The 22984-nt window shown below is 39.2% G+C and overlaps 1 protein-coding gene across 3 annotated transcripts in view; it reads left to right on the top strand.

Annotated features, from left to right (window-relative positions):
* Positions 1–977: 977 nt before the first annotated feature.
* LOC117924388 (vacuolar protein sorting-associated protein 54, chloroplastic) overlaps positions 978–22984 on the top strand; it is a 51423-nt gene continuing 29416 nt past the window's right edge. Inside the window, exons 1-2 of one of the 3 annotated variants that reach the window (XM_034843015.1) lie at positions 978–2073; positions 10526–10588. In XM_034843015.1, the coding sequence (XP_034698906.1) occupies positions 1234–2073; positions 10526–10588 (903 nt within the window). In that variant the 5' untranslated portion in view covers positions 978–1233. The remainder of the gene's footprint in view (positions 2074–10525; positions 10589–22984) is intronic. The other 2 variants (XM_034843014.1, XM_034843013.1) reach the window with 2 other exon arrangements.

Below are 22984 nucleotides of genomic sequence, written 5' to 3'. Positions count from 1 at the left end.
CATTCTTCTTCTTTTCTCCCGATGTCTTTCCACTCCTCCGTTGGTTTTCCTCAAACCTTTTCTTCTTTCCCAAGCTACCTTCTCTCTCAAGTAGCAACCACGCTCCTCCCTAACAGCTTGCTCTCTCTTCATAATCTTCAAAACAGTCTTAGAATCTTCCCCTATGTGTGTCATTGGCTTATTGCATCTTTAACCCACTACTGTGATTTCCTAATGACCTCTCCAAAGATGACACGCGACCATCTAAAATCCTAACATGTGGCAAAAATAACTTGAAAAAATAAACCCCAAAATAGGGTCTACAATTATCTAATTTTATCTTCATTTTTATTTTTATATCAATATTATTTAAATATATATAATAATAATTTCAATATATAATAATAGTTTTTAGTTTTTTATCACCCAATTAATAAAAAATTAATTCTTATGAATTAAGAGAGTTGGATTTATTTTGAATTCTAATTTTATAATATTAAATAACTAAATTTTAAGAAAAATCAATTTCAATATCCATCAATTAAAAATGCATTTTGATTTAATGCAATTATCAATTTTTTTTTACTTAAAATATTTGTTTATTATATAGAGTAAATAAGGATAAAAAATTTAATTTAAAAAGATAAATTTCATAATAAAATTATTTAACAACAAGAATTTTTATTTTATAAATGGGATAAATATGAAATAAAAAAAGTTATAAATTTTTTAAAATATAGGTGAAAGAAGGGCGAGGTAAGCAAAAAGATAGAAAGAGACTGAAAGAGAGAATGAGAGAGGACTCGTCGGTTAGTTTTTCTAATTTAACCGCCAAGGGTATTTTGTGAAATTTTGAAAAGTAATATTCTTCATCACCTCAATTTGTGAGTTCAAGTATCAGTGAGAGGAGGATTTTGAGCCAATTATCAGTATCAACACAACTCAAAGCACAATTCTCCCATTAAATTTTGACCCGCAACTGAACCGGGGCGACGGTCGGTCCGAGTCGGATAACTATTCTGTCCACACACGTGCTCTATCATACTTAAGAACGTCAGATCCAAACTCCATAATCAGAAGGAAGTTGATTTTGTTAAGCACCTTAAACGCAGCGTTTTGATGATCATTCGTGTAGATCTGGTGTGTCCCTTGCATACCAACTTATTCTCTCTCAGATCACATTGCGATCCAAATTGAGCTTGAGTGATTCTAGGGTTTTACAGAGCTGAGATCGATGCTGTATAGATCGTGAAAATGGATTCGCAGCCTTCCCAATCGGGAAGGTTCATGGCTGAAGCTGCAACCACCCTTGGCAATAGTGAAACCCGCTTTGGAAGAACCACTTCGTCGTCCACCAAATCTGTCCCGGACGGGAGTAGCCAGAGCTTGGCTTCCATTCTCAACAATCCTCTCGTCGGAAAATCCGGCGTTTACAGCTCCGATTCGTGGGTCGGGTGGTGGTCCTCGTCGACGGCGGTCAGTCCGCCGGAGTTCTCGCCTTTGGTGTCCGGAAAGGCCTCTTCGGAAGTTGCTCGATCCGATTTTCAGCCATACTTAGCCTCGATCTCGGAGCCGTATGGTCGTTTCGAGGACATTCGGAATCATAAGAGCAAAGAAAATGGAGAATTGGAAGGTTTTGGCATAAACGGGGAAATTCAAGGTCAGGGTGAGGCTCTCGTGGCGTGTTTGAGAGAGGTACCGTCGCTGTATTTCAAAGAGGATTTTGCGCTGGAAGAGGGCGCGACTTTCCGGGCGGCTTGCCCATTCACGACGGCGTCGGAGAATCTTGTTCTGCAGGAGAAGCTGTCGCAGTATTTGGATGTGGTTGAATTGCATTTGGTGAAGGAGATTTCTCTGCGGTCCAATTCGTTTTTTGAGGCGCAAGGGCAATTGCAAGACTTGAATGTGAAGATTGTGGAGGGGTGTAGTCGGATCCGAGAGCTAAAGGAGACTATAAGGCTCTTGGATTCGGATTTAGTAGATTCTGCAAAGCAAATTCAGGAGTTGAATGCGACTAGAAGCAATTTGCTGGCACTTCAACAGAAATTGAAGCTTATACTATATGTCAACCAAGCTCTCTCGGCTCTCAAACTGGTATTCTTCGTGCTGTCATTAACTATCTATATTACTGAGATATTAGTTATGAAAGCACAGATTACTTTATATTAGTAACAACTTATATGTAGAGCTTGCGTCCCGGACTTGGTTTACAATGCATGATTGAATTTAGGTCTGGAAAATGTGTAACTAATTCATGGAAGTTCAAAACTGAAAGATCAAGTTGCCAGAGGTTTTAAAAGTTTCCATTTGTTCATAGAACAAGTGGAATTAATTTTTCTAATTTATGAAGTTGATAAAATTTCTGATCTGGGAAAGTATTTTCCATGACAGTCTAGTAAAGAATGTAGGTTAATTTCTTGGTATGTGAACAAAAATGATGTTAACAACCCCAATAAAAATGGCACACCAAAGTATTGGGACAAATTCACTGGCGCCAAACGACAAAAAAGAATAAAGAAATGTCGTTTTCGTACTGTCTACATTTGTGCACAAAGAGGCATTGGATGTGAATTCCATGTCTATTATAGATCTAGTTGAGTGGTTGGGATAATGACAACCTTCATTAATGTCGTTGTGGAGGTGCACTGACGTGGGTGGAGAGAAACATTTGGCTTTTTACCAATTGGCAATAGTGCTAACCATTCCTTTCTTTAGTATCTCAACAATGAACCATTCTCGACTATCTTTGGGTTGGGATCTTAGTGGAATTCCAATTCTAGCATTTGGAAATCCTAGGAATCAGTGCGTGGGAGTAAATTGCCATTCCCACTCTCATGTATGGCTATAAAAAGGATTGATTCAAAATTTTTTAGCAGTTTTTCAATAATACCTTTTAAGCTTAATATGGATTTACTTGAAAATGTAACTGCATGATGAAATTGATTGTTAATAGAAAAGCTTAATATATATATATATGGTATTATTTTTTAAAATTTTAGATATTCATAATGAATCATGCTAGCTGTTAATTTGAATTTTTAAACATGTCATCATTATCCTTATTTTTAATAAAAGCATTTTTAAATACAATTTCTTGACATAAATTTCAATCGTATCTCAATAGTAATTACTTTTGCTTTTACTTCTACTATTAAATGTGGAAGTTAAACACTATCCCAAACTGAGCTATAGTTTAAGTTAGAAAATTGAAAAAGCAAAAGATGAAAAATTGGAAGATTCCCAAAACTTTCATATAGACTAAATTCATGTACATGGATTCACAACATTCCTTCACTATAGCAATTACAAAATAATTGATACACTTCAAAAAGTTTAGTGATAGATACAACTGATCAAGCTTTTAGTAATTTTTGAACTACAACTTATTCCTCAAACTAGTCTTATTAGAATGCTTACCAAACTGCAAATCACCATGGATATTGATCAATCACCAAAAGAAAAGCATACATAATTAAGACATTATACATTCCACTAATTCTATGATTAAGCCTCATTTATGGAAGAAAACACGTACAGACATGTATATGTGTGTGTGTGTGTGTGTGTGTGTGTGTGTGTGTGTGTGTGTGTGTGTGTATATGTATGTATGTATGTATGTACTAAGAGAAATTGTTTCATAAAAAGAAGTTCAAAATAAACATAAACAATTTTGTATAATTTATAACAATTAATGCATTTGTAACTTCTACTATTTTAGGTACAAATAAGCAATCTCAAAGAAACTTTTTCATATCAGTTTTCTTTAAGCCTCCATTTATGTCCATAGATAGTTTACTAGGAAGCTTGAGTAAAATTCCCCATGTTCAATTACCTTTAGAAAAAGCTTTTTACGTCATATTTAACTTTCATGTGAAACCTTGCTAATCTTCTCAATCATTGAAGAGAGAGGTGAAGGGCCAATTCAAGGATCCAATTGGAGAAAGAAAAGCTAAAGGATTGGAGTGGGCTTGTAGAAGGCAGTTAGGAAAGTATGTGATGTTGTTAAAAGAAAATCTAGTTCCATATTGAGAGATGGAAGGTGATCAAGTTTGGAAGCATAAGTGGTGTGCTGAATCAACTTTTAATGATTTTTTTTCCGCATTTTTTGCTATTACTACTTTAAAGGACTCTTGGATGGTGGATGTGTGGGAGCCGTGAGGGGAAATGGGATGTTGGAGCCCCTATTTTGTAAGATAACCACATGAGTGAGAGCTCAAAAGAATGGAGATAGGGTGATCTGGTTAGAAACAAAGATCAAAATGTCCTCAATAAAATATCTATACTCCTTTTTGATGCCGAGGATATGCGATTGCCTTTCGAATGGTGTTATTTGGAACATGGGGCTGTGGGTGCCAATGAAAGGGAGATTATTTGTATGACAAACAACTTGAGATAGGATCCTCATCATAGATTAGCTTAAAAAGAGGGGTTAAGACCATGGTTAATAAGTATATATATGGGTAAATAAGCAGGATATATTAAAGAAACTTGCCAAAAGGCACAACAAAGTACACATGGAGTATACAATTAAGACCAATAGGCAAACAGGAGAAGAGAAAAGAGAAACCCAAAACCCACCACCCTAACAACAAGCAACCACCAAAGGAACTGGGGTGTTAGATAAAAAACCACCCATTGCAACCCAAAATTGAACTACTGGACAATAGTGCTTCTTGAGCTTGACTCCAATCCCTTCCCTAAATCACCAACACCCTTCCCCTTTTGCCTGATAGTGGATGGAGAGCTATTGTAGTTGATTGAACACTCTTAACTATCAGATTTCCCTATCAAAACGGGAAGAAGACAAAATTTTTTTCTCCCCCCCTAACCTCTTTACACCTCTCCTTTTCTTGATTCCAATTTCTTAAAAAGAGAACTGATTTCCTTCTCAAAGCTTGCAATTAACATCCCCAAACCGCTACTAAACTTGACAAAGCTACTGGGCAAGCTAACAACTTCCTCCTCATTTGCAGCACATTTGAAGCCCAAATAGGATTCATCTCCTTACCCTTGACCACCAACTCCTTACTTGAAGGGCCCTTCGCTGCCCTTCCTTGAAGCTCTGACAAACAGCCATCCTGAAGCAACGTCTTTAAGGGCTGACATCCAGGACTCAAAAGTTCCAAAGGCGAGAGGGAAGGAGTCCTACCATGAGAATCCAACGTTGACCATGGGACTTGTCTCACATCGCTCCACCCTTACGCCTCAGAGTCGCCACCTTTTACTTCATTTTACCAAACAAGAATCCTATGGACACTAACTTTAGTTAAATGGGCCCTCTTAAGTTGGCAGGGATCCTTTGTGGGGAAGAAACAAAAGAAAGCATGAAAGGACATCCCATTATTTATTTATTTTTGGATTATTTAGAAGGAGAGAAATAGTAGGTCTTAGAAGATGTGGAACAAACAAGTCAAATGCTAAAACACTCCTTTTTACAATTCCTCTTGAAGTGGGTAAGGATGGACTCAATGATGTGAAAAAGTCTTTGGTAGACGTAGTTGATTGGATGGGTGTGTGTAAGTGGAGGGGTTATTGCTGCTTGTATATTGCTTTTTCTTTTTTATCCTTTTACCTTTTGGTGCCCTTGCATACAATTTTTTGTATTCTAGTGCACCCTTTTTGATAGGCTTTGTTAATTTAATTTTTGCTTGCTTGTAAAAAAAAAAAAAAAGAGGGCTAAGGGTAGTAGTACCTATTAGGCTTTGGGGTAAGGGAGAGAGGACATGATGGGGAAGGAGGTGTTTCATTTGTTGTATATAGATGATACTCTTGTTTTTTGTGAGGCTTCTAAATATCAACTTGTTTATTTAAGTTGGTTGCTCATGTGGTTTGAAGTTATCTCAAGGTTGAAAATTAATCTTGAAAAGAGTTAATTAACCAGTGTTGGGAGATTGGACAATGTAGAAGAGTTGACCTTTGAAATGGGGTAGGCAAGCTCCTAACTTCTTATTTGGGTGTTCCTTTAGGCACTCCTTTCAAATTAGTGGTGGCTTGGGATGGAGTGGAAGAGTCGTTTAACAAAAGGTTGTTGTTGTGGGAAAGACAATATATTCCAAAATGAGGGAGGATTATTTTGATTCATGTCATTGTTTTTCACTTTGAGAAAAGTTAGATTAAGGCTTGTGAAGATTCAAAGAGACTCACTTTAGGAAAAAAAAATTTATTTAGTCAAATGGTCAATTGTTTGCATGAAGAACAGAAAGAGGGGTTTGAGGGTTAGAATTCTTGCTTTGCTCAATAAAACACTTCTGTGTAAGTGGAGTTGACAATTTGCATTCGAAAGAGGAGCTTTTTGGAGAGAGGTTATAAGTGGGAAATAGGAGTAGGAAGAAGGGGGTTGGCGACCTTGTGATGTGAAAGATGAGTATGAGGTATGGTTATAAAAAGACATTAGGAAGAATTGGGCTACTTTTAATTATAGAATTTCCTTTCTTGTGGGAAGTGGGAGGAAGGTGGAGTTTAGGAAGGATATGTGGTGTGGGGAGGAGCCTTTGAGAGCATTTTGTAGAACTTAATACTTAATGCTTAATGACTTTAAACGACTTTAAGTTAAATTGTGCTCATATAAAAAATAACTTTATGTCACATTAAGTCATTAAGTTGATTTACTAAAGTTAATTTTAACTTTAAGTTGCTATATTAAGTTATTTTACCAAGCATACTAAATATACTTAATAACTCAAATTAAGTCATTAAGTTGATTTACCAAACACCCTCTTCATGTGTTTCTTTTTCATCTTTGTTTTCTTAAGCCTTATCAAAGGTGGCTTAGGTGGTGGATTCGTGGGACTAGGCGTGGGAGAGGGGTTATTAAAATCTTTGTTTTTGTAGTAGACATATTAATAATTGGGAGCTTGGTAATGTTGAACAATTTTTTTTCTAGATTGCAAGGTAAGGTAGTGAAAAGAGAGAGGAGAGTAGGACAACATGGATGGATTTAAGGTATGATTCATTCTTAGTAAAATCTAGTGAGAGTGTTTGCAGTGTTTCATTCCAGGCTCCGGGGCCGGATGGCTTTACCATTGCAGTGTTTCAAGATTGTTGGGAAGTGATAAAAGAGGATCTAGTGAGAGTGTTTGCAGAATTTCATAGGAGCGGAATTATCAATCAAAGCACCAACGCTTCCTTTATAGTTCTGTTACCCAAAAAAAGCATGTCAAAGAGAATCTCAGACTATAGACCTATTAGCTTGATCACTAGTCTTTACAAGATAATAGCCAAAGTGTTAGCTGGGCGTCTAAGAGGGGTACTTCACGAAACCATCCATTCTACTCAAGGAGCCTTCGTTCAAGGGAGACAAATTTTGGATGCAGTTCTCATAGCCAATGAGATAATGGATGAGAAAAGAAGATCAGGGGAGGAAGGAGTTGTATTCAAAATTGATTTTGAAAAGGCCTATGACTATGTGAGTTGGGATTTTTTGGATCATGTGTTGGAGATGAAGGGGCTTAGTCCTAGATGGAGGAAATGGATGAGAGGTTGCTTGTCCTCGGTTTCTTTTGCAGTCCTAGTGAACGGTAATGCGAAAGGGTGGGTTAAGGCATCTAGAGGTTTAAGATAAGGCGACCCTTTATCCTATTTTTTGTTCACTATAGTGGCAGATGTATTGAGTAAGATGTTATTGAGAGCTGAGGAGAGAAACGTCTTGGAGTTCAGGGTGGGTAGGAACAGAACAAGGGTATCCCATTTACAATTTGCAGATGATACCATTTTCTTTTCTAGTACTTGAGAAGAGGATATGATGATCCTTAAGAATGTTCTGCTAGTGTTTTCTAGTACTTGAGAAGAGGATATGATGACCCTTAAGAATGTTCTGCTAGTGTTTGGGCATATTTCCGGGTTGAAAGTTAATCTTGACAAAAGCAATATCTATGGCATTAATCTTGAACAGAATCATCTTTCTAGGTTGGCTGAGATGCTTGACTACAAGGCTTCTGGGTGGCCTATACTTTACCTGGGTCTTCCTCTGGGAGGGAATCCTAAGGCGTGTGGTTTTTGGGATCCTGTGATTGAGAGGATATCAAGGAGATTAGATGGGTGACAAAAGGCGTATTTATCTTTTGGAGGGGATAACCCTTATTCAATCTTGTCTCACCCATATGCCATCTTACTTTCTCTCCTTGTTTAAGATTCCTGCCTTAGTGGCAGCAAAAATTAAGAGACTGTAAAGAGATTTTTTATGGTCAGGTGTAGGGGAAGGCAAAAAAGACCATTTGGTTAGTTGGGACGTAGTGTGTAAGTAGAAATCGAGAGGGGGATTGGGTTTTGAAAAGATTTTTGTAAGGAATGTCGCTCTTTTAGGGAAGTGGTTGTGGAGATATCCTAGGGAGGGTTCAGCTCTGTGATATCAGGTTATCTTAAGCATTTATGGATCACACTCCAATGGTTGGGATGTCAACAATATAGTTAGATGGTTACATCGTTGTCCTTGGAAGGCCATTGCACTAGTCTTCCAAGAGTTTTCCAAGTTTACTCGGTTTGTGGTAGGTGATGAGGATAGAATTCGGTTCTGGGAAGACTTGTGGTGGGGGGATCAACCTTTGAGAGTCCAATATCCAAGATTACTTAGCGTAGTCACGGATAAAAATGCTCCTATTTCATCAATTCTTGGATATACCCGCCCTTTCTCTTGGAATTTCAATTTTCGTCGAAATCTTTTTGATTCTGAGATAGAAGATTTAGAAGGCCTTATGCGGTCTCTTGATCGTCTACACATATCACCTTCGGTTCCAGATAAGAGATCCTGCTCTTTGTCTCCTTCAGGATTTTTCACAGTCAAATATTTCTTTCTGGCCTTATCTCAATATTCTGAGTTGCCTCCAGTTTTCCCTACCAAGTTTGTCTGGAATTCTCAAGTCCCCTTCAAAGTCAAGTCCTTTGTCTAGTTGGTGGCTCACAAGAAGGTTAATACTAATGACTTGCTACAATTGAGAAGACCCCACAAAGCACTTAGTCCCGACATATGTAAGTTGTGCATGAAGCATGGAGAAACAGTAGATCACCTTTTCCTCCATTGCTCTTTGACGATGGGGTTGTGGCACAGATTATTTCAATTAGCAAAGATGGATTGGGTTCCCCCAAGGAGCATCTCTGACATGTTATCTACTAATTTTAATGGTTTTGGATCTTCTAAGAGAGGGATTGTTTTATGGCAAGACGCGTGCATCGCGTTAATGTGGGTGGTGTGGCGGGAAAGAAATGTAAGGATTTTTGAGGATAAAGCAATGAATTAAGAGTATCTTTGGGATTCTATTCATTTTCTTGCTTCTCTTTGGGCTTTTTGTTCTAAGGTTTTTAAGGGGATACCTCTTAACGTGTTACAACTTGATTGGTTAGCGGTGTGTAACTAGAGTGTTTGCTTATTCTCTCTTTGTATTTTCTTATATTTGATTACTTGTAGTCTTGTTTTTCTTTGGTGGGAGGATTTCTCATCCTTCTATTGTACCTTCTTTTTATCAATATATTCCTTTGTCGTTTCCTATAAAAAAAAAAAAAAATTCTTAGTAAAATCTCTTTATGATGCTTTAGAGGTAGGGAGTTTAATTCCTTTTCTTGCAGTTGTAATTTTTAGGTTCCATCTAAAGCAAGATTTTTTTGTGTGGGAAGCTTGCTAGGCAAAGGTTTTGACTCTTGATCAACTTTAGAAAAGAGGGTGGATGTTGGTTAACGGATGCTTTCTTTGTAAAGTTGAAGAGTCAATTGATCACACCTTCTTCATTGTTCCAAGGCAAGGGTTCTCTGGCAGTTGCTCTTCTCTTTGTTTGGTGTTCCTTAGGTGTTGCCAACTACAATGAGAGAGACTTTATTGTGGTGGCATGGATCTTTCTTTGGAAAAGGCATAAGAAGGTTTAGAGAGTGACTTCTTTTTGTATCTTTTAGACTATTTGGAAAGAGGGAAATCAAAGGTCATTGAGAATGAGGAGAAATCTGTCCAGATTTTAAAGTGCATTCTCCTTGGCAATTTCCATTCATGGGCAAAATTGTATGGAGCTCCAATGAGTATTTCATTCCTCAACCCAATTTCAGAGAATCAGATTAGGAGTTGTTCTTGGGTCATATAAGGCCTGGAAACTCATCTATTGAGTCCTAAGTTCAATTGCTTTGCTATCTCTTGTTATTTCTATTATTTTATTGCTGGAAATTTGTTAGGTTGATATTGCATTGATTGGAGCAACCACACTGCTGTCTTGAATCCTTTTTCATTAATAAATAAAATCATTTCAAGGATCTCAATAGACAGCATATTCTTATTTATACAATTACGCCTTGGTTGCTTTGTTTTTATGCATGTTTTCCTCACTATTCAAACACTTTCTTTTCATGATTGGCTTGAATTTTGATCATTGCAAATTAGTTTATGTAATAGCTAGCAAGTTTGGAACATTCTTATTGATGAAATTATGTGTAAATTGAGTTTGAAGAAATCAATTTTGTAGATTGAAGATCTAAATTGGTGGGCTCTTGTCAGTAATTCAATAATTAGTTTTTAGGTAACTGTTTCATTAATATTTGGGCATATATGTTGATCTATTTTTCTGTCATACAGCTTATTGCATCTGCAGATTGTGCTGGTGCTCTGGATGTCACTGATGATCTGCAACATTTGTTGGTATGTTCTAATTTTGCTCATGTCTTGGTTTAGTGCTTAAAAAAATTATCTGATTGTAGTATGTGAAAAAGTAAGAATGTTTAGAGAAAGAAATGTCCAAGGTGTTAACAAAGCAACTAATCAGTTGAAAAGAGATTCGTAGTCTAATGATTAACTAGAACAAAGAAAGGACCTTTATGAAACTTAATTGCAGAAGATCATGAAAGCAGAGTTGAGTGAGTTTGTCATTTCTATAATTATCGCTTGAAATCTATGACAAAGTCATCATTGTTGAAATGATGGATAGAAGTGGAAATTCTGTATCTACTTGATAATGAACTAACACAAAAATTATAGAAGTGTTGTTATATATGCTGTCATTTATATTCAGATTTTGATATCTGTAAGTTTAAAATTGGAAATAAAATAAAAGTGGGTTCATTAAGGGGCTTTAGCACTATTTGTCAATTTGGATAACCTGCATGTGCACTGTTTATTTGCACCTTCAGATTGGGTTTGCATCAAGATGAAGAATTGATCGGGGGAGAAGTTTTGAAATAGAAAATAAAGGGTACCAGTTTGAGTTGTTCTAGCTGTATTCAGATCAGCTGCTAGTATGTCACCTCTCTGCAATTGCAGTTCGGGTTTTCTTTCTCTATAGATTTTTTTTTTTTTTTTGGATAAGTAAACAAGAAATGCATTAATAAAGAGGCAAAAAGCCACAAAGCATACAGGGGTATACAAGGCGGCTAAGGCCTCAAAAAGGAACAACAAAACCAGAAAAGATTCACCTTCCCTTAAGTGGATGCTACCCACTCCAAAAAGCCTATAAGGGAATGAGACTCCTCACCTAAATACAATTTGGCCTAGCTCCATAAATTACAAACAAAAAAATTCTTTAATTTCTGGATATTCAACACCTCCCCCCTAAAAGCTAATTTATTCATTTCCTTCCAAACCGTCCAAAAAATACACAACGGTATGGATTTCCAAACCTTTTTCCTCTTCTTCCCCACAAAGGGACCCCTCCAGCTAGTTAAGACCTCTTTTATAGTTTCTGGAAAGACCCATTTAACATCTATTAACCCAAGAATAATATCCCACAAAGCTCTAACCACTATACAATGTATAAGAATATGATTTACATTTTCTTCTTTACAACCATACAAAAAACAACAATTAGGAAGTTGCAACCCTCTTATTTGGAGCCTATCCAGAGTGAACACCTTCCCCCACGTTGCCTCCCAAGCGAAGAAAGCGACTTTAGTTGGCACCCTATCCACCCAAATACACCTTCAAGGAAAAACTGTGTCATTAGGATTGGCCAGCAAACTATAAGCTTCCTTGACCCTGAACTGACCATTTCTTCCTCGCCTCCAAAGAACTGAATCTTCCTCCAAAGAAGGCCTATGACCCCTCAAAACATAGAGCAAGTCCCCAGCCATATCCAACTTCCAATCATTAAAGTCCCTCAAAAAATTTAGGTTCCAGCCTTCTTGACCAGAATTTTGATCCCACATTTCCTCAACTGTTGCATCCCTATGAACAGCCATGACAAAGAGGTGAGGGAAGCAATGGGACAGCGGTGTATCAGTACACCAAATATTTGTCCAAAATCTTATTTTGGTGCCCTTCCCAGCTAGAAACACCATGTTTTTTTTTTATGAATAAAGAGAAACACCATGTTATCCCAGCATCAATCAGATTCTTTCAAGATTTCCTTCCAAACCCTTACTCCAACCACCCCAATTGCCTTCTTTGACCTCCATCCAAGATCCTCTTGCCCATACTTCGTCGTGATTACTTGTTTCCAAAGATTATCTTTTTTGCAAGCATACCTCCATATCCACTTACCAAGCAAGGCTTTGTTCAACATGACTATCTTCCTTAGACCTAGCCCACCCTTGTTCTTTTTTGTACAAACCACCTCCCATTTAACTAGCTCCAAGTTCCCCGCCCCCGCCCCCAATAGGAAGTCCCTTTGCACTTTCTCTAGCCTTCTAGCAACAATCTTGGGCATTCGGAAAATAGACATTTGGTAGATTGGCATGCTAGCCAAAGTGCTTTTTATGAGAGTTATTCTCCCCCCTTTGGAAATATACTCCTATTTCCAAAGCGCAAGTCTCCTCCTTACTCTCTCTTCCACTCCATCCCACATAGAAGGAGCCCTATTAGGAGCCCCTAGTGGAAGTCCCAGATACTGAGAAGGCAAGGATCCCACCCTGCAGCCTAACTCGACTGCCAACTCTTCAATCTCCTCCACTTCTCCAACTGGGATAATTTCACTTTTGGCTAAGTTAATCCTTAGACCTGAAGCCGCTTCAAACCATAGGAGAATCCAACTTAAGTGAGTTAGGTGCTCCTTGCTTGCCTCACAGAACACTATTGTGTCATCAGCAAAAAATAAATGGGAGATGTTCAAAGTGGATCTACTACCACCCCGAATGCTACACCCTGATAAGAATCCCCCCTCCACAGCTCTCCTAATGAGAACATCCAGCACTTCCATTCCCATAACAAAGAGGTAGGGAGATAGGGGATCTCCTTGTCTAAGCCCCTTAGTACTAGGGAAAAAGCCAGCTGGCACCCCATTAACCAGAACTGAGAATTTGGCTGAAGACAAGCAACTCTACATCCACCCTAACCACTTAGTCCCAAAGCCCATTTTTTGCAAGACCTTCAACAAAAACTTCCAATTGATGTTGTCATAAGCTTTTTCTATGTCCAATTTGCAGATAAGTCCCTTCTCTTTTCTTTTCTGCCACGAGTCTATCACCTCATTTGCAATTAAGGATGCATCAAGAATTTGTCTTCCCGTCACAAAGGCATTCTAGGCAGTGGAGACCACCTTTCCAACCACTTTCTTAAGCCTATTAGCTAGCACTTTAGCCAACAATTTATAAAGCCCCCCCAAAAGGTTGATAGGTTTAAAATCTCCAAGATCCTCAGCCCCACTTTTCTTAGGAATCAAGACCAGAAAGGTATTATTGAGGCTCTTAAGAAAAGAGCTATGCTCGTAAAACTCTTTAAACATATCCAGGATCTCCTCTTTAGCAAAGTCCCAACAGCTTTGCCAAAAGGCCACAGTAAAACCATTCGGACCAGGGGCTTTGTCCCCATTCATCTCCATCAAAGCTGTATGTACCCCAGTCTCTGTGAAGGGAATCTCCAGATTCTCCGCTTCTTGCTGACTAATTTGATCAAGCTGAATCCTTCCAATATTCGCCTTCCACCCCGTATCTTTTGAAAGTAGCTGTTGGTAAGTGTTAGCAATTCCTTCCCTCACCTCCTGCTTCTCTGAAAGCCACTCCCCATTAATCTTAACTCTGTCCAATGAGTTGTTTCTACGATGAGCACTTGCCATACGATGAAAAAAACCCGTGTTTCTGTCCCCCTCCCTTAGCTAGATCTCCTTTGAAAGTTGTCTCCAATGAACTTCCTCCAGAAGCACCCATTTTTTATAACTTTCTTTTGCTTCTTTTTTTAACTCTGTTTCCTCCACAGTCAGGCTTCTCTCGCTTTCCACCAGGTCCCAGAAATCCACTTGCTGCAAGGCTGAAGATTTGTTACAGTCCAGCCTCCCAAACACCTCTCTATTCCATACTTTCAACTTCTTTTTTATTTCCTTCATCTTAGCAGCCAATTTAAAACTAGCACTGCCCTTGACTTCGATCCCCCGCCACCAACTTCAAATAAGGTCTGTGAATCCCTCAACCTTAAGCCACATGTTTTCGAACCTAAACGGAGTAGGGCTTCTTCTTATCCCATCCCCCACTAAATGATTGGGAAATGATCAGAAATTGGCCGAGACAGCTTGCTATGGGTAACCCCACTAAATTGGTCTAACCAACTAGGGGACACAAGAAATCTGTCCAATCTAGCCCATGCCTGGTTATTGTGACCCCCATTCCAGGTGAACTCTCCCCCCTGTAAAGGAAGATCCACTAGCCCTAGATCATCAACAATCTCAGCAAATCTCCTCATTGCTGAATTTATTCTCCTCTGACTGCTCCTTTCCCTTTGGAGGAGGGTGATGTTAAAATCCCCCCCTAGGCACCAGGGGTCTTCCCAAAGGCCTCTAATTGCCTCAAATTCTTCCCACAGACCATCCCTTTCCACTTTGGTGAACGGGCCATAAACTCCCGTGAATACCCAAACAACCCCATTTTCTACATTCTTGAATCTGCAAGATAGTGTGAAATGACCCTCCTCCCAATCCAGAATGTCCAGACACCTCTTGTCCCAGCCATAGTTTTAAAAGGCTCAAGGCGCACCAAGGCGCAAAGTAGTCCTGGAGCCTGAGGCGCAAGGCGCATCTAAGGCACGGGCTTTAGTGAAGTGAGGCGCACCCTAATTTACATATATATTTTTATATAATATAATCAAATTTAACAATCATTTATTTGTCCTAAACACATAAATCATCAAATATCATCCAAAACTTCAATTTAATAAACAAAAAACATAAAAATAAAGAACTCCAAGCATAAAAACAAATCCAAATCCATATTGCTAATTGCCTAATACATATCCAAATCCAAAGTTTCCAAACCTAAAGGTCCAAAACATGAAATTTGTCCACAATTCAAAAACATCATTAACAAACACTTAAATCACAAATTTGTCCACAACAAGCAATCATCACTCCTCCTCTAAATCAACAAAATCATCATCATCATCATTTCCATCACCACATTTGTAGCCTTCCCCATCTTCTTCATCTGCTGAATCAACCATGTCTCCATCTTCATCTTCATCTATTAGTGAATAAGAAGGCAAAGTTCTAGAACTTGAAGCTATCCCCCTTGTTGGTGGTATTATGCTTGAGCTTGCTCTAGCTCTAGCTCTAGTATCAAACCTGGCCTCCTCAGCTCCAGCAGCTCTAGCAACATCACCCCATGTCAAATTGTCATCATCAAATACAAAATCATCTTGTGCACCTCCATGAGAATCCTCATCTTCCATTCTCCCTATCAACCATTCATTGCTATCATCTATATCTTTCAAGGAAATTGGGTTAATGGTGTTACGTTCATTGTATCTTCTCTTCAAGGCTCGATTATACTTGATGTACACCAAATCATTCAAGCGTTGATGATCTAACCTATTTCTCCTCTTGCTATGAATCTGCAAAAATTCATAAGCTCATAAATATATTTTAAAGTTTTAACTTTTAAGTTACATTCAAGACTCTATTAGACTATTACTTGTAATTATTTTGGATTTGGTCACTCACATTTTCAAAGATGCTCCAATTCCGTTCACAACCTGATGCACTGCATGTTAAGTTGAGGACTTTCATTGCAAACTTTTGCAAATTTGGAGCTGAAGCTCCATATGCAGCCCACCATTCAGCTGTAGTATAGATATTAACAATTTAGTGAAACAATTCACCTATTTTAGCAAAAATACAATCTAATCATTTAAATAAACAAAACTAAATAACTAACCTGGTGCTCTAGTCTTTCTTGTCCTAACAGCTAACTCATTCCCGAATAGTCCTTGGGCATTTGTGAACAAACTCACTTCGACCACAACTTTTTCTTGTTTAGCAGGGTCTCTTGTTAGCCTTAAGATGCATTTATACAAATCACTCATAATCTCGGCATCATGCTCTATTTCTGGCTTATCATAGAAGAATTTCGGGTTCAAAAAGTACCCTGCTGCATGCAAAGGCCGATGAAGCTGAATCTCCCACCTCTTATCAATGATGTTGAAGATTTCTTTGTACTTCTCTTCATTTCCATTAAAACTTCTCACAATTGCATCCTTAGCTCTATTCATGGCCTCATAGATGTATCCCATAGGAGCTTTTTTTTCACCATCAACCAAACGAAGCACACGAACTAGGGGACCCGAAACCTTTAAGCAAAACACAATAGTGTTCCAAAATGATGGCATTAGAACTATATTGGCTATAGTTTTCCCCTTCTGCTCTTTTGCCCATTTACTATCTGACCAATTTGAGCTTGTAAACATCTTCTTCAAATTGTTTTTTTGTTCATGCAATCGCGATAATGTGATGAAAGCAGTTGCAAATCGAGTCTTAGCAGGCCTAAGCAATTCCCTTTGTCCAGTAAACCGCCTCATCATGTTGAGTAGCCCTGAGCGATTATAAATATACCCATTTAGTGATATAGCCCTCTCCAATGTCCTCTTGATGTTTGGTAGCTTTCCAATATCTTCCAACATCAAGTCAAGGCAATGTGCAGCACATGGTGTCCAATACAAATGTGGGCGCTTTAATTCTAACAACCTCCCTATATGAAATTGTAGATAATAAATTTACATAAGTTCTCAAGATAAATAATTCAAATTTTAAAAGTAAATAAAAATTCAAGAAATAGTATTTATTACCTGCCATCACATAACTTGAGTGATTATCTGTTATAACTTGAATAACATTCTCCTCACCAACTTGCTCTACCCATTTGTCAAGTAACTCAAACATCTTTTCTCCCGTCTTAATCATTGAAGAAGCATCAATGGATTGCATGAACATGGTTCCCTTTGAACAATTAACCAAAAAGTTCACCAAAGTTCTCTCTTTCCTATCGGTCCATCCATCCGACATAATTGAACATCCATTTTTCCCCCATTCCACCATATGATCTTTCATCAAATCTTTTGTGAGAGCCAATTCTTTCTTAAGGTTAGTAACTCTTACCTCATGAAAAGTTGGTCCCTTCATACCCACACCATATTGGCCAATAGCCTCAATCATTGGTTGGAAACTCGGATATGTGACTGCATTAAATGGAATAGCAGCCTCATACACCCATCTTGTGATAAGCATGCAAGCTCTTTCTCTTGCTTCCTTTTTGTAGGCATCATTGATGGTAGTTTGATTCATCTTTCCACTCCTTCGATTTTGAACAACCGTCTCTGCATTAGGAGTGAAAAAATGATCCATAGGACCTTTTTGTCTTGGTTTTTTTGAAGAAAACGTCCCACCACCACTTCCTCCTCGGTTACTACCTCCACTAGAAATGTTGGTGACATTCGTTCTACTATTAATCTCCTCACCAATATCTTCATCTTCCAAACCAAACAAATCTTCATTAACATATTCGCTCCCCATATTCATTTGCTCTTTTTGATTTTTCTTGGAACTCATATACTCTTCCATTTCTTCTCTAACATGTTCCGGACATTTTCTACACTTTTTAGCATTTCTATATCCACCAACAAGATGTTGTTTGTGTCTATATATGCCTCCTTTGGTTACTTTATCACAAAAAATGCATATGATGGTGTTCAAATCTTTTTCATTAACCAAACGACCATATTTCCACCCCGGATCTTTTCTTCCACTTGCACTAGAGTCCACTTGAGTTTCACTCTCATTATTCATCTTGCAAACAAATTATCTATACTCCACAAAAAATAATTATAATTAAATTAAGAAAAAAAATTGAAAAAAAAATGCATATCACATTATCAAATATCACATTAACAACAAATATGCATGAGTGCTTTTTATTTATTTATTTTTATTTTGTAAAATTTTCATGTCAAAAACTCAAAATATAATATTTATATTTAAAAAAAAAAAATTACCAATGAGAGTTATGAGATAAGAATGGAAAAAAATGTAGAAAAGTGAAGAAAAAAGAAAAATACCGAGGTCCGGAAGGTACGTGACTATTTCCCCTTTCTTTTTCTCCTATTTTCCCCCTATTTTTCTTCTTCTTTGTCTTCTTCTTCTTCACTTCTCCAGCACGGAAGAGGCTAGGGCAAAGAGTGGCAGTGGTCTCGGGTTGAGAAAGACCAGAAAAGGGGGCTGGATGGAAGGAATAGGCCAAAACGGCGTCGTTTTGGCCTCTTTTTTTTTTTAAAGAACAGGGTCCAAATTGACGTCGTTTTGGCCTCTTTTTTTTTTTTTAAAGAACAGGGTCCAAATTGACGTCGTTTTGGTCCCTGTGCACTTAAGTGAATAGGCTCCAAAACGACGTCGTTTTGGTCACTGTGCACTTAAGTGAACAGTGTCCAAAACGACGTCGTTTTGGGCCAAAAAAAAAAAAAAAAAAAATTAGGGCTGGCTGGGGCGTCTCTGCAGCTCGATTGGAGGAGGAAGAGGAAGAAGAAGAAGAAGAAGAAGAAGAAGAAGAAGAAGAAGGAGAAGGAGGAGGAGGAGCGCGTACCTGGTCGGGCCGTCGGAGGCGCCTCGGGCGACCGCCTCGCGCCTTGCTGGAGGCGAGCGCCTTGCACGCTTAAGCGGCGCCTTCGTGAAGGGGCGTCGCCTCCCTTCAGGCGAGGCGCCGGAGGGTGGCGTCGCGTCGCCCCGAGCCTAGGCGCGCCTTTCAGAACTATGGTCCTAGCAAATCAGAATACCACCCGCAGCCCCCTCCGCATCCATAGCTCTCCAATCTAGAAATCTCCCAGAGTCTAAACTTCTCGCAAGACCCTCCGACATAGGTTGAATTTTTGTCTCTTGAATACATAGTAAATCCACTCTTTGATTCCTTATAAAAGACTTAATAATTTTCCTTTTGGAGCTATCGTTTGCTCCCTTCACATTCCAACTCATAACTTTTAGCTTCATTGGACAACTATGATTTGACTCCCTTTGCCCTATGATGGGCCTTTCTGCTTATTCCCCTTCTCATAGTTTACAGAACACTCCAACCTCTTTAACTCCCTTTTGAACTTTGACTTCTCCAGAAGCTCTTTGCTATGAATCTTCTCCCATCTCTTTCTGATTTTAATCAGAAAGCTCAGGATTTCCTTTTCCAATCCCTCCGTCGGAAATCCCAAGAAGTGACTAAATTTTGCCAGACTACTTTCCTTCCATTTTTCCTCATTCTCATTTCTCACAGCTTGGATCTCAGGCGTGCTAGAATCCCCCTCCGTACCCCTGACTTTATCATTGATTCTATTGGCTTCTCCCAAGTCCTAGCAACCATTATCATTCTCATTAGACCCCTCATACATTGTTAACCACGTTGTTTTATCACCTCGGAATTCCTCCTCTATGCCCCCAGAACGATCGTAAAACTCCCCCTTCGGAGCCCGATCAGAATAAAAAGAATTAAGATGAGAAGTCCCCAAAGCCCTTTTTCCCCTGGAATAGAAAACCGACCCATACCTCAAAGCTTCCTCTTCAAGCGCCCGGTCTGTTGCTGAGTAGCAAACATTCATTTGCTGCTTCCTGAGTTCCTCTGATTCCCAGGCCATAAAGGGCTCCGTCTCTGAAAGGTTCCCACTTCCAGAAATGAAGTAATCCAAAAGGCAAGCCTTCTCCTGAGAGCCTTTACTTGAGGCTTGGGATATTAACGTGACTGGGTCGGCCCTTTCCAAACCTTCAAATCCACTCAGCTTTTGGCAGCCCATTTCTTTAGCCCACATCCTTGACGATGGGCTTGCTTCTGATCCATCATCATCAGTTGCCACTTCTTTTGATTTTGAGCCCAAGGATCCATTAACCACGACCGGCCCACCAGCCCTCCTCGTCTCTTTAGGGCCCACGATTGGGCCTAATGAAGTCGACCCAGACGCTAGCGCATCGGTGGAGGCCCAGTCTCGGATCACCGAGCCTTGAACCCGGTTTCCCAACTCCCAGCCCGGCTCATTCTCCTGCGCACCCCTCACTTTAGCTGACAGGTTTAGCGTCTCAAGCCTCGCGCTTACCAACTCTTTCTCCACGCGCTGCTTGGAGCGTGAAACCACATCACCCCTAACCTCTTCACTCTTTCGTCCAGACGCTTAACTGTGTTTCTTCCTCACAACCGGTCTGAACTCCCACCATAGTGACAGAACATAGACGTCCTCCTCCACTTCAATTTCCAGCACATTCGGCCTAAAGGCTCCTCTCATTTTAACCAAAATTCTAGCCCATTGAATCTCCCCCAACGTCTTTGTCTGATCATCGACTGCAACAAAACCCCCGCATTCTTCCCCTACTCTTTTCAAAATAAGCGGACTCCACAGTGAGATTGGAAGCCCAAAGATTTTGACCTAGACTTCATTTTCTACCTCCTCCTTTACCCAGCAGCCAATCCTAGGGTTCCATTGTTCTAGCCCTAACTGAAGCCCTCCCAACGATCGATTCCCTGAGGATATGACGCGTCTTGCTTCTTCTAGATCTTCATGTTCCAGCAAGATCCTATCATTCTCCAATTTAGCCAGCCCTAATTTTCCTTTTAGGCCCCAAGACTTTGTCCATAATCTTCCCAATCTCTCCAGGTCCTCTTGTCCCTCTAATTTGGATTTCCAGCTCGCAACAATGCGGTGCTCCAATTTCTGCAAATTTCCTAGAGTTTCCTCCCTTTTAATCTTCACACTGATTGAGTTTGTATCTCTCCAACTTGGTCTCTTCACTATTGCCGCATACGAACTCTCCAAAGCAGATTTGCCTGCAACCCTTGCTTCCTGCATGTTTGCTTTTCTGCCAATAGATCCTTCCATTTGGTGTAGTTTCTCCGCCATAGTCACCCATCCCCCTTTGTCCCCTCTGCCTCTCGGTATGAAGATACAAAAGCTCTTCCTTTCCAAATTGACAACCCCTAGCCGGAGAAACCACCCCGCTCTATTTAACCCTCATGTTAGGGAGTACGATCTCCCTTTGTCCTTCCATTCCCTTCCCCATCTTCCTTCTTTCTTGTCCTTAATGCAATGGATAAGGCCCTCCATGAAAAACCCTAGACTCTCCGGTCCCATTCGGACCCATGACAAAACCCCTCTCTTCTTTTCCATGATGAGAACTTGGGGTTTTCCTTTTCTTTCATCTAAGATAATCTTGAACACCTTGGACTCCACTGCAAAGCTGCTCTCCTTCCTTCTTCTTCAAATCGCTGCGCTATTCTCTCCTTCCTCTCCATCGCCCTCTCTCTCACTCTCTCTCTCACTCTCACCCATCACAATATCAACTTTGCCAATCAATTTTCTTCTTTCTCTATAGATTTTAAATATTAGCTTTTGCTTCCTCTAAAGAGGCTTGAGTAGTGGAGTTTTGGGATCCTTCGGGAGAGGAAGGGGTTTGGAGTCCTAGTTTCTCTAGGCCCTTCAACGATTGAGAGGTGGAGGAGGTGGAGAGATTACTTTTGACAATCCGGGGAAGGAGGCTTAATCCTCTTTTGGAAGATAGAATGCTGTGGAAAGAGACTTCGAATGGGATTTTCTCAGTTAAATCTCTTTATAATGATCTAGCTTCAAGAAGAGTTGATCAATTCCCTAATGGTATGATCTAGAGTCCTTGCGTGCCTACCAAAGTGAGCTTTTTCGCTTGGGAGGCATCTTGGGGTAAGGTGCTTACTCTGGATCAACTTAAAAAGAGGGGCCGGATTCTTGCTAATAGATGCTTCCTTTGCTGTGAGGAAGAAGAGTCAATTGATCATATTCTTATTCACTGCACCAGGGCAAGAATTTTATGGGAGTTTTGTTTGCTCTTTTTGGAGTTACTCGGGTCCTTCCTTTTTCGGTTAGAGATGCCCTTATTGGATGGTGTGGCCTGAACTTGGGCAAGAAGCGTAGAAAGGTGTGGAAGGCAGCCCCTTTGTGTCTTTTTTGGGCGGTTTGGAAGGAAAGAAATATGATCGCTTTTGATAATGAGGAATTTTCGATTCATAGGTTGAAAAATTCTTTTGTTTGTAATCTTTGGTCGTGGACTAAGTCGGTTGTAAATGAAGGTCCTCTTCCTTTACTTAGTTTTTTTGATTGGCTAGGCGCTAGTTGGGGGATGGTTCTGTATCTTCTCTTCTTTTGTTTGTGCCTTAAGGTGCCTCTTGTATACCCCCTGTATGCTTTTGGGTCAGCCTCAAGGTGCCCTTTTCTAATATATTTCTGTGTTTGCCTAACAAAAAAAAAAAAAAAAAATTAGTACATTGTAAATAACCCATGGTGTAGGACATTTTTCCCTTGGATTTGGTTCACAGACTAGTTGTGAATATTATTTAGTCTCTCTCTCCACTCTCTCTCTCCTCTTTGTATATATATATATAAATCTTTTGAATGATTGAAAGGTAGAAGTTAGCTTACTATTATCCTTTCTGGAGATTTCAGAGTAGGCTGTTCATGATCAACTTTATTTGACTTTTCCTGTGAACACATGTATAAATTCAGTTTTCTGTAATGGTGGAATTTCTGTTACTACCATTACTATTGTCATCGCTCTTGATATTTGTTTCAGTAAGATATGTTATTGATATTACATTGCATGCGATTATGTTTTTTGGGTGAGCTAGACCTGTCTAGCTTTTTATACAGTTTGTGATGACTTGTAAGAAATGATATCATGTGGAGGTACCAGGATGGAATATATTATATCCTTTTCTTTTGTGGACATGTCATTCTCCGTTTGGTTGGTTCTATCCAAATCTTATTGTTAATATGTAAAAGTATCCTTTTGGTTCTATCCAAAAGTATCATTTTTTTGTACTTCTTAATTCTATCAATATATTTCTTTGTTGTTTCCTATCA

This window comes from Vitis riparia, chromosome 10 (assembly GCF_004353265.1).
Source record: "Vitis riparia cultivar Riparia Gloire de Montpellier isolate 1030 chromosome 10, EGFV_Vit.rip_1.0, whole genome shotgun sequence".
Classification (NCBI taxonomy): domain Eukaryota; kingdom Viridiplantae; phylum Streptophyta; class Magnoliopsida; order Vitales; family Vitaceae; genus Vitis; species Vitis riparia.
This window is presented reverse-complemented; position numbering and strand designations above follow the sequence as displayed.